At 41.3% G+C, this 13,140-nt stretch overlaps 1 protein-coding gene across 1 annotated transcript in view; it reads left to right on the forward strand.

The window, feature by feature from the left end:
- LOC124594351 (glutamate-gated chloride channel-like) overlaps positions 1 to 13,140 on the forward strand; it is a 180,465-nt gene that overhangs the window by 19,969 nt on the left and 147,356 nt on the right. Inside the window, exon 3 of the mRNA XM_047132721.1 lies at positions 6,831 to 6,901. Within this exon, the coding sequence (XP_046988677.1) occupies positions 6,831 to 6,901 (71 nt within the window). The remainder of the gene's footprint in view (positions 1 to 6,830; positions 6,902 to 13,140) is intronic.

Here is a 13,140-nt window from a genome sequence, read left to right on the forward strand (position 1 = left end):
GCCAAATGTTTTGCCACACTCTCTCAATAACCCGTGGTGTTTGTTGTACAACAAGAGAAGTGTCTATAGTCATCATTATCAGTTATCTGCTATATTAGCAGGTCCTTTGCCTCTCCATTTTCTGCGATCCATTGCTTCCTTCTTAAGGCTGCTGTATGTTGTACCATCCATCATGTCACCCAGTATCTGGAATCTCTTCCTTCCTCGCTTCCTTTTCCCTTCTACATAACCTTCTAAAACTGTTTTTATCAGTCCGCTTTCTTTCTTAATATATGCCCAATCCAATTTCTTTTTCTTCTCTTTATTACATCTAGTAATTGTCTTTTCTCTCCCACTCTTCTCAGTACCTCTTCAGTTTTTACTCTGTCCATCCAACTTGTTCTTTCCATCTTCCGCCATGTCCAGATCTCAAAAGCCTCCAGCCTTTCTCTGTCTTTTTTCCTCATAGTCCATCTTTCAGCACCATATAGAAGAACACTCCATACAAGACATTTTATGAGTCTCTTCCTGAGTTCTCTGTCCAGACGGCTGCAGAAAATTCTCCTTTTCTTATAAAACGCCTCTTTTACCATTGCTATCCTTGTTTTAATTTCTGTGGTGCACTTCCAGTCGGTGTCTATCCTGCTTCCAAGATACTTAAAATTTTGCACTTGTTCTAGCATTTCTCCATTCAGAATAATTTTATTTCCTTATTTCCTCCTAGTGCCAATACTTTTGTTTTATTTGTGTTAATTTTCATTCCATATTTTTTTTCCATTAGTTGCAATGGTGTCCACCAAATCCTGTGATTCTTTTTCCCCTATGGCTAGAAGGACCATGTTATCAGCAAACCTCAAACACCTTACTCTTCTTCCTCCAAATTCTACTCCTTTGGTATCTAATGAGCATTGGTCAATCATATTTTCCAAGTAGAGGTTGAAAAGAGTAGGTGATAAACAGCATCCTTGTCTTACTCCTTTTCCTGGTCTGATCCAGTTTGTACTTTCTCCTCTCACTTTAACTGAAACTTTTTGATTAAGATATAATGAGTTAATAAGTCTTCTGGTTTTCCAGTCCACTCTTTTCCCTCATTACAGTCGCCAGCTTGTCCCAAACAACACTGTCAAATGCCTTTTCTAGATCGATGAAGCACATATATAGGTCTCTTCCTTTTTCAATAAACCTTTCTTCCAAGATTCGTAGGAGCCCTATTGCATATCTGGTGCCCGTATTCCGTCTAAAGCCAAACTGCTCCTCGCCAAGATTCTGCTCCATTACTTTTTCAAGTCTTTTATTAATTGTTCTTAACATCACTTTGGCTGCATGTGAAATGAAGCTGATTGTCCTCTGCTCGTTGCATTTCTTGGTTCCTTGTTTTTTCGGTAATGGAATCATTACTGTTGTCAGAAAGTCCTCAGGCCATTCACCACTGTCAAATATTTTATTACATAACCTCAATATTTCTCTTATTCCATCGTGGTTCAAGCATTTTAATATTTCTCCCGGTATTGTATCTGTACCTACCGCTTTGCCATTTTTCATTGCAGCTATGGCAGACTTTACTTCTTCCATTATGATGATTGGTCCTTTCTCGTCATCACTTACACTGTTGTGTGATTCAAGTTCCAGAGTTTCTGGTTTGCTATTTGTGTCATATAGCTCTTTTATATATTCTTCCCATCTCTGGAGGACATCGTCACGATCTTTGTACACTACCTCTTCGTCTTTACTCAAAATTTCCATAGTAGCACTTCCTGCTCTGTTTTATTCCCATGTCATAGTCTTTACTCTGTTGTATATGAAGTCGTATCTTCCCTTCCTGTCCAGTTCTTCAATTTCATCACATTCCTCTTTTAGCCATTTTTTCCTAGCCTGCTCTGTTTCTCTTCGCAGTTCATTATTTAACCTTCGATATATCTTTCTTGCATCTTCAGTGTTATTGTTTTTCAATTTTCTTCTCTCTTCCATCTTCTTGGAAATCATTTCGTGTGTGACCCATGGTTCTTTTTTTATCCTTTTCCCTTTTACATATCCTATATTTTGCTGTCCTGCTTTAATGATTCCTTCTTTCAGCATATTCCAGTACTTGTTGGCATTATCAGGTGCTTCTTTGTCTCGTAATGTGTTTAGAAACTCCCGAGACAACATTTCTGTAATTTGTTCTTTGTTGGATCTTATCTTCTCTAAATCCCACTTCTTCACCATGGTCGCCTTCTTCAGTTTTTTCATTCTTATTTCTATTTTTGCCATAAGTAAGTTGTGGTCACTATTAATATCTGCACCTGGTAATGTGTGCACCTTCTTGATTCCATTCCTATATCTTTATTCTACCAGTATAAAATCGATTTGGTTTCTATATTTATCCCCTGGTGATTTCTAAGTGTAGAGCCTCCTCTTGTGGTTCTTGAACCATGTGTTTGCCGCTATCAGCTGCCTTTCCCTGCAGAAGTCAATTAACCATACACCTCTGTCATTTCTCTTTCCAAGACCATGACTGTTTACTATGTTTCCCTCTTTCCCTTCTCCCACAATGGCGTTCCAGTCTCCCATTACTATTTTGCAGCATTTTTTATTTTCGTCCATTATTCTCTCAATTACATTGTACGTTTCCTCTACAATTTGGTCATCATGTTCTGAAGCTGGCATATACACCTGGACAATCAGTAAATCTTTTTGTGCTCCTTTCAGCCTTACACCAATAACCTGGTCATTTGAATAGTCTACATATTCCACACATTTAGCCAATTCCTTTGTCAATCATTCCTACTCCATTAATTCCTTTTACTTCTCCTCCTGAGTAGTACAATACGTATTCATCTGACTGCAACTCTCCATGTCCATTCCATCTTACCTCAGCAACTCCTACGAGGTCCATATGATTCTTCTCCATCTCACTTTTAAGGTTGTCTAGTTTTCCTGCTTGTAGCAGAGTTCTGACATTCCAGGTACCAATTCTCGTTTTGGTTTTTTGCCTCCTTTCAGGTCCCCCCCCCCCCACCCCCGGAGATCGGAATGGGGGACTATTTTACCTCCGGATACTGATTTAACATGAGAGGAAGGGAGACTGCATTATGCAGGGAAGATAATCAGCGGTGGTATTCCGTTGCCTTCCCCAGTTCTGGAGGCCGCCCCTAACATGGGATACAGACGCCATTTGTAGCCGCCCGCTCCGGGTCAGACGCTGCATGAGAAGTATAGGTTGGAAAATGAAAGACCCCTAGCCCTCGAGACCTAATAGCGTCAGGATCTGAAAAGAACAAGAGATGACCGAGGGTGGCCAGATAGGAAAGACAGAAGTGAGGAGCCTGGCATAAGTAAGTGGAAGCAATGCCAGGACTCAGCTCGGGGCCCCGTGGTCGCCAGCCACGATCACTAGGTGTGACTCCCTGAGGAGTGTCTATACTCCTACCACACAAATCCTCAACAGTATGGACTACACGCAGAAGAAAAGCTGATGACTGCTTATTGGTGGTGGACATGCTATGGGACCCAACACAATCATCTGAAATCATGTTGTGGAATCACTGCAACTGTCTATATCATTAATGACCCAAAGTCTCATAATTTTCCAGATACAGCGGTAAACGTTTTCCTGTTCGAATGACACATATTTCGAAACTTTTGTCGGTATATTCGATCGTCTTTTTAGGATCTTCAGATGAAATATCATATTTTTTTAATTTTGAACGTAAGTAATGTGAAATGAAATTAACCCTGTCATAAATACCTGATATTATGTGAGAGCTCTTGAAAACTAGAGTTAGTAATTCACTGTGACAAATTTTAAAGCGTTTCTGCGCTATTTCGGCCTCATACTCCTTGAGCGTAGTTATTGTCGTATAATTTGCGGAGGTTTAATTGTAATGCTTAGCACATAGGCCCTAAAATTATGCAGCTCTTTCAGCACAGAAGAAAATGAAATAACCAGTCTTAAATTACGTGCGCAATAACGCATGTTGTGTATCAATCAGTGTCAAGTTTGGCCTGGATGAAAAACGTGTAGCAATTTAAACGTGGTTTGGTCTCAGAGTGGAAGGAAGCCGTCTGCGGCCGTATTGAATCATATCGTCACAATTGTTCACTGTCAGTCGTTTGTGTGAGAGGAGCGATTTTTGTGCAATGAAATACGTTATTCCTACCTCAAATGCAAGCTATATTGCCTTCATATCTACAACACCCAGTAAGAAGTTGGACACCAAATACAAAAACAAATATCGTAATGAAAACAAATATTTCTTTTAATAATACCTTCTTAATCACATGATTACATTTTCCGTACAAATAAGGAGAACCTTTACAGGAAAACTTGTCCACTAATAGAAGCTCAAAATAATTAGTACCACAAGTGATCCAGTAGATTTAATGACGGTAACGTCCTACGAGTCACGACTATAATGCTCAGAGTTAAATGTGATTAAGTTGAAAATTTCGTGAGCGATATAAATGTAGTAAATTTAAAGTTAGTAGAAACTAGCGAAGCCAAATAAAAACGGGTAAAATATTTCTGATAAGACTACTGTTATGAAATTGAAGAATCGATAATTTGCGATTTAATAAATTATGTAAACGAAAACTGAGTTAAGGTTGACATGCCCAACAAAATGTTGTTCACCAAAGTAGTCTTGATATCAACCACCAATTTATTTGCAGATAAAATAACATTTACGTTTTCATCATTTAATCTGCAGATTTTTTAAGTTGTAGATTCCTAACTCATATTTTCTGTGATATTTGTATTACGCCATCAACAAAACTATTCCAATACTAAAACGTTATACCACATTTGCTGGGGTAACCTCTGAAACTTAATTTTTACATTGTCAACATAAATTAGTTTTTGATTATGTATGATTTAAGTGAAATTACCCAACTACTTTGAAACTTATGACAAATGATAATACCATCCCAGGACACAGTATTAAATGTTTGATTATGCATTAATGATATTTGATACTGATTGTGAATATTATTTTAAGAGAACTTGATACAAATTTCTACATAATAATTTGGGAACATTATCTTGGCAAACACCAGTTGTGCATTTCTGAAGATTATTTTTCCCCCTGATTTCGAAACAACTCACTGACAATCTTCTTTTGGGACAGGATGAAGGACAGGACAGATAATGTGTAGCAAGAACGGTAAATCTTAGCTAGACCAATTGTTGTAGATTTTTGAAGCCATGTAAAGCTAGAAGAAGAGGTGAAAAATTGCACCTCTCAGGAAGTTTCATAACTCTCGAAAATGATTCTGCGCAGTATTTTATTTTATTAGGAACATATCATGCAGTCAGGACCTTATTAGACACAAGACTAAAGCCACATCTATACGAAAATGTACAGCTCATATTAGATAATAACAGATCACAGCAAAATTTCGTAGTAACTATTACATTACGTGGAGAAAAAAGATAAACAATTGTCAAATACATTAATTGGTTCTGAAACGAAATTGCTATATAGTTTTTTGATTATACAATATCTTTTAAGGTAAAGATAGTGATTATCGCCCAAAAGAGTATGTGAGGGTACAAAACCCTCAGTAGAAATAGAATCCCAATCCCATACGGAGAATGAAATCTGTTTGAGTAACAATGGCATCCTAATCAACAGCACCACAAGACGAAATCGCTGCGTTTTAGCCGCCAAATGAAATTGCGAATTTTTATCACTCACTCAAGTAATTCGAAATTCTACAACAACAGAGCTAGAGAAACCATAAATGTGTCTTGCCTGATCATTCTTCTTGTTACATAAGCAGCTCACGTGTTGACTATTACAATATTTCGTGTGGCTGCTATAATTAAGTTAATACTGAATGTGTAATATGAACCATTGGCTTTAGTATTAAAGACTATTATCACTTTTTTGACTGCTTGGTTGTTAAGTTTCCAGTTTCTTACATTCTTTGTTGGATTAAGGAATAGATTACATAGCTCTACATCGTCTGGCTTGCATGAAAATAGAGAGTGCTTACCCTATTTTATTTGCTGGACAACGTATCATTAGCAAAGATGATTAAATAACGGAACGAATATACTGAACCGTTCGTGTTATCGCGAAGGTGTATTTCTTTCAATTTCATCTTGTCCAAAATTTCAGTGAGCGGAGTTATAGGGAGATAATTTGTTGCTCCTTTTTTTAACATTGATATGAAAGGAAGTATATCATTGGTTTTCGTGTTTGAATCATAGTGATAGACGGTTAGAGACCTCATTAAGTACACTTGTACTTTATAGTTGTTGGACATATTTTAACCTTAGTGGTGCATTTGTTTAAATAACAGTACTATGGGTGGATGTACGCATTGAGTCTGTCGTGTCAGTCCAATTGCCAAGCAGTTGTTAACTGAATTGATATGTAAGTACGGCTGTTACGTATATTAGAATATTCATTGAAACTAAATGTCAAATATAGTGTGATGAAGGCATTTCATTTTAGGTCACAGAAATCATTCTTGTGGAAAAAGATTGGCTCCAAACGACAGGCTATTAACTGTAGAAAATGAAACAGTTTTACTTGACATTTATAGCTACAGGCTCAATCGCAGTAACAACTGCTGGTACTTTAAACGTTCCTATTCTGCGATAGCGCAACTGTTTCTACATAGTAGTTTGCTGTATATTTGGTAGATTATGAATTTTTTGTGCAATTCCAACTATTTCTGTTCTTAACATGTCCTTTACTTTATCTCCTAGTATCCAAGTCGTAAATTATTCTCTCTTGTGTCGCTGTGTACTTGCATTTCCAAATAACTTGACTACCTAGGCAAACGTTTTGGCTGCCGCAGCACGCTGCATTACGCAACAACAACGTAACGACTAATGTTCGTTCCATTTTGTTTGCCTCTAGGTGCCAACCCCACCATAGTGAGAGTCAACCTCTTCGTCCGCACGCTTACCAAATTTGATGATCAGAATATGGTGAGTATGCCGTTCAAAGCTATCTTTGTGCCTATTTATATACACAAACAGCACATTTGAAGTTAACTACTTACTGCATCTACATTCTCTTGCGTAAATGAACATGCAGTCATAACAGGAACTGTGATGAGTTATCAGTCTGCAGCGGAGTATGCACTGACAAATTTACTAACACAGAATTTAAAATTAAGTAATAGGAGATCATTTCTGAAGAGTCTAGCCTTGTACGGAAGTGAAACAGGGATGGTAAACAGTTCAGACTGGAAGAGAATAGAAACTTTTTAAATGCGGTGTTATAGAAAAAAGATAAGATCTCGGGGAAGCAGAGAAAGGTCTTCAGTCTCAATATGTGTGTAACAATCACAGGAAAATGGTAGTCATATCAACAATCAGCACTGTAGTTGTAAACTGTCGTAGCTATGTTGGGAAAGATCCAAAGCTCCACGCATTAACAGAAATCACTGAAGCTCAAATCGTTGCACGTATCGAAAGCTGGCTAAAGACGGAGACAACTTCAGCCGAAATTTTTACAAAGGACCTAACGGAATCTTAAAGAAACGGATGGAAAGTCATCGACCAAAACGCCAGTGATATCTGTCACTTCCCCAAGGAATTGTTGTAGGTACTCTGCTGTTGCTAATCTACATTAGTGATTATATTCTTGGTAAATGATTTTGTCATTTACTGTCTAGTACAATCATCAGAATATCAAAACCAATCGCAAAATGATTTAGATATCTGTATGGTGCGAAAAATGAGAGCTGACCCCTAATGATAAAAATTGTGAGGTCATCCACATTAAGTACTAAAATCCGTTAAATTTCGGTTGTATGATAAATCAAACAAATTTAAAGGCTGTCTGTTCTGCTAAACACCTGTGAATTACAATTACAAACACTTTAAATGGTCATGATCCATAAATATAACATTGTGTGGAAGGGAAACCAAAGACTGCGTTTTATTGACAGAACATTTATAAGATCCAACGGATCTACAAAAGAGACAGCCCACACTATGTTTGTCTGTCCTGTGCTAGAATACCGATGTGCGTTATGGGATCCTTACCTGATAGCATTGACGGAAGGCATCGAAAAAACCCAGAGACGGGCAGTTCGTTTTATATTATCGTGAAACGGGGGGAGAGTGACACAGATATGATAAGCGAGTTGTGGTCGCAATCATTAAATCAAAGGTTTTTTCGTTTCGGCGAGATCTTGTCGCGAGATTTCGATCACCAACTTTCTTCTCTCAATGCGAAAATATTTTGTTGTCACCAGCCTACATAGTGAGGCATGATCATAGTAGTAAAATAAGAGAAATCATAGCCCGTACGGAAAGATTTAAGTGCTCATTTTTGTCACGCGCTCTTAGAGAGTAGAACTGTGGAGAAATAATGTGAAGGTGGTTCGACGAACTGCAGAGTAGACATATAGATGTAGATATTGAAGATTGTTGGGTACATCAAATAACTAATGATCGTAATGAATCGATTTTAGGAGAAAGGAAGTTTCTACCTGACTAAAAGAAGGGTTTAGTTGATGTGACACATTCTTAGTCATCAAAGGCTCATAAGTTTGGTAACGGGGGGATGTTGGAGGGGGGGGGGGTGAGGATTTTAGAGGGAGACCAAAGATCCACTATAGCAAGCAACGTCAAATGAATGTAGGATGCAGTAGTCATGCAGAGATGAAGAGACTTGCACAGGATGTAAAGTAGAGAGATGTATCATACCAGACTGAAGACCCCTGAACATCGCAGGGTTAGCATTATCGTAAATTTCTGACGCTCGTAACACACGATAAAGCTCAGTTTCAGAACATGGGTCTAAGAGGGTACGAAATGTCGCACAATAAGCAGCTTTTTGACTAGCTAAAAAGAGTGAAAAGGGGGGAGGCACTTCCAGAAGACCTAGTCCACATCATGATAATAGCTATGCATCTCAAGAACGACGTGAGACTCAGTCCTGATCACACCTCATGAAAACACCCAGTAGATGGGACTATCAAAATATTAGTAATTTTTGTAGACGCACTCACAATAATACCGCAAAAAATCGCCAAAGCATATTAGAAAACTGTGACGTCACATTTGGCACTGAGATCTGGCGAAAACCAGAAACAGATGATAGTAAAATCTTAGGAGAAAAAGTCAGGCTTCACGGCGCATCTGTATCAGTAGACAATAATCTTAATCGAACTGTAGCAGATATTAATTCTGCACTCGAATGGAACTTAAGACGAAGTTTGCTGCTTTAATCGGCCACCGGATTCATCTGCAGACGTAACTGCACCATTGTGGTGGACGAGAGAAAACTTCCAGCGAAACAGTCTATAAAAGATTTCTTTGAAAATTACCTGTTACAGATGGATACTATGGATATGCTCTGAGGTAACAGGATCATGTGACAGCGATACGCACTTACACTGAAGGCGATGGTATTAAGTGGTAGTGCATTGGCGGAGCTGTCATTTGTACTCAGGTGATTCATCTGAAAAGCTTTCCGACGTTATTGTGGCCACACGACGGGAATCAACAGACTGAACGCTGATTGGTAGTTCGAGCTAGACGCATGGGACATTCCATTTCAGTAATGGTTGGGGAACTCAATATTCCGAGATACACAGTGTCAAGAGTGTGCTGAGAATTCCAAATTTCAGGGATTACCTCTCACCGTGGAAAAGGCAGTGGCCGGGGGCCTTCACTTAACGGCCGAGAGCAGCGGTGTCTGTGTAGAGTTGTCAATGAAATAATAGCAGAACTCAATTTGGGACGTATGACGAACGTATCCGTTAGAACAGTGCTCTGAAATCTGAAGTTAATGGGCTGTGGCAGCAGACGATAGACGCGAGTGCCGTTGGTAAAACCGCATCTCCTGCGGCGTCTCTCCTGCGCTCGTGACCGCATCGGTTGGACCCTAGAAGACTGGAAAACCATGGTATGATCAGATGAGTCCCGATTTCAGTTGGTAAGAGCTGACGGTAGGGTCCGAGTGTGGCGCAGACCCCACGCAGCCTTGGACCCAAGTTTTCAGCGTTGCAATGTGCAAGCTGGTGGTGGCTCCGTAATGGTGTGGGCTGCGTCTACATGCAATGGACTGGAAACTGTTATGTTCGGCTGCGTGCAGACGATTTTCACCCATACGTGTACCATGTTTCCAAACAACGATGAAATTTTTGAGAATGACAATGCGTCAAGTCAGAACAGTCCGGATAAATCGAGCGAGTGATTTGGCCACCCAGATCGACCGGCATGAATCCCATCGAACTTTTATGGAACATAATCGAGAGGTCGTTATATGCACAAAATCACGCACCGACAACAATTATGGACGGTTATATAGGTAGCATGGCTGAATATTTCTACAGGGGACTCTGAACGACTTGTTTAGTCCATGCCACGTAGAGCTGCTGCACTAGGCTGTTCCAAAAGAGGTCTGGCACGATATTAGGAGGTATCCCATGACTTTAGTCACCTCAGTGTATGCTACACGGTGCCATCACATTAATGTGATCACCGCATGCGTTCGACGTCAGCGTGCAATAACCACTCACAGTCGGCAGGTGGCAGTTCTAGCGTTGGAAGGTGTATGAAGCTTATCGGGGGGGGGGGGGGGGGGGGGGGGGGGGGGAACACAGTAAAGTCGTCATAATGCACGAAACGCAGAGATTTATCTGGCATCCAGAAGGGCATGATCAATGGCTTTCGGCCCAAGGGTGCAACATTTTCCAAATCGGCTAAGTTTATGAAATATTCGCGTGCTGCCGTGGTTAAAGCATTTCGAACATGTCAAAATGACGAAATCCAAAACGAACGCCGAGAGAACTATGCTGCCGGCCGGAGTGGCCGAGGGGTTCTAGGCGCTACAGTCTGGAACCGCGCGACCGCTACGGCGCAGGTTCGAATCCTGCCTCGGGCATGGATGTGTGTGATGTCCTTAGGTTAGTTAGGTTTAAGTTGTTCTAAGTCCTAGGGGACTGATGACCTCAGACGTTAAGTCCCATAGTGCTCTGAGCCATTTAAACCATTTGAGAACTATGCTGCACAAGGGCGGTACATGATAGAAATGAACTACGGCTGCGGTGATGTGTATGGGAGAATGGGCGTGCAACTGTTGAACAACTGACCGCCCAGTTGAACCAAGTGGTTGCCGACAGAGTCTCCTTAACAACTGTTCAGGGAACATTGCTGTGTATGGGCTCTGCAGCAGGTGCCTGGTTCGTGCACCGATGTTGGCTGCTGTTCATCGAGACGAAGGCTGGAATTCGCACGCCAGTACCGCAACTGGACGTCCACAGACAGACGACAGGTGGAATTTTCAAATGAATCACGTTTTTCGTTCGATCGGAGACATGGCCGTTGGCGTGTACGGCGTGAAATATCTGAAAGCAAACACACTCCATGCGTTATGGTTTAGCAAATGTTTTCGTGGCGTTACCTGTGTGAGCTCGTCATCCTGGAATGAACAATGAATCAACGCAAATATGCGTCTATCCTGAGGGACCGCGTCCATCCCTTCATGCAGTTTGTTTCTGCTCGGCCCAATGGCATCTACCAGCAGGACAATGCATGCAGTGTGTCACACAGCTCGCAGTGTACGTGCATTCAAAATCGTTCAAATTGTTCTAAGCACTATGAGACTTAACATCTGAGATCATCGGTCCCCTAGACTTAGAACTACTTAAACCTAACTAACCTCTCAATGTTCTCAATGGAGAGACGTCTACAGACGTTAAAGTAACCTCTGGCGAGCCACAGGGATGTGTTATGGGACCATTGCTTTTCACAATATATATAAATGACCTAGTAGATAGTGTCGGAAGTTCCATGCGGCTTTTAGCGGATGATGCTGTAGTATACAGAGAAGTTGCAGCATTAGAAAATTGCAACGAAATGCAGGAAGATCTGCAGCGGATAGGCACTTGGTACAGGGAGTGGTAACTGACCCTTAACATAGACAAATGTAATGTACTGGGAATACATAAAAAGAAGGATCATTTATTGTATGATTATATAATAGCGGAACAAACACTGGTAGCAGTTACTTCTGTAAAAGATCTGGGAGTGTGTGTACCGAACGATTTGAAGTGGAATGATCATATAAAAAGGCGTGTGCCAGGTTGAGATTCATAGGGAGAGTCCTTAGAAAATGTAGGACATCAACAAAGAAGATGGCTTACAAAACACTCGTTCGAACTATACTGCTCATCAGTGTGGGATCCGTACCAGGTCGGGTTGACAGAGGAGATAGAGAAGATCCAAAGAAGAGCGGCGCGTTTCGTCACAGGGTTATTTGGTAAGCGTGATAGCGTTAGGGAGACGTTTAGCAAACTCAAGTGGCAGACTCTGCAAGAGAGGCGCTCTGCATCACAGTGTAGCTTGCTGTCCAGGTTTAGAGAGGGTGCGTTTCTAGATGAGGTATCGAATATATTGCTTCCCCCTGCTTATACCTCCCGAGGAGATCACGAATGTAAAATTAGAGAGATTCGAGCACGCACGGACGCTTTCCGGCAGTCGTTCTTCCGCGAACCATACGCGACTGGAACAGGATAGGGAGGTAATGACAGTGGCAGGTAAAGTGCCCTCCGCCAAACACCGTTGGTTGCCTTGCGGAGTATAAATGTAGATGTAGATGTAACCTAAGGACACCACACACATCAACGCCCGAGGCAGGATTCGAACCTGCGACCGTAGCAGCAGCGCGGCTCCTGACTGAAGCCCCTAGAACCGCTCGGCCATAGCGTCCGAGTGTACGTGCGTGGTTCGAACAGCACCAGCATGTGCTTACCGCACTTACCTGGCCACCAACTTCACCGATTTAAACCCAGTCCGGACTCTGTAGGACCACCTAAATTGGGCTGTTCGCAGCATGTATCCTCAGCCGAGTCCAGTCACGCCCCTGCTGTCGGCATGGCACCACGTCCCTGTTGGTACCTTCCAGAACCTCACTGACTCTCTTCCTACATGTCTTGCAGCAGTCCGCGCTGAAAAGGTGGTTATTTAGCTCTTTCACAAGTGGTCACGTTAATGGTGGTGGTGGTTGTTGGTATGTTTAAGGGGGACTAAACAGCGAAGGTTATCAGTCCCCCACACGTTAATGTGACTGGACAGTGTATATGTGTTAGCAACATACAGACGCGACCTCTTCGAGGATGTTCGCACAGAAACTGTAATTAGTGATGCAGTTGCAACAACTGTCGTCACTCAAGTACATATGGTGTGCTGCAGGGGACTGTAATGGT

This window comes from Schistocerca americana, chromosome 1 (assembly GCF_021461395.2).
Source record: "Schistocerca americana isolate TAMUIC-IGC-003095 chromosome 1, iqSchAmer2.1, whole genome shotgun sequence".
Taxonomy (NCBI): Eukaryota; Metazoa; Arthropoda; class Insecta; order Orthoptera; family Acrididae; genus Schistocerca; species Schistocerca americana.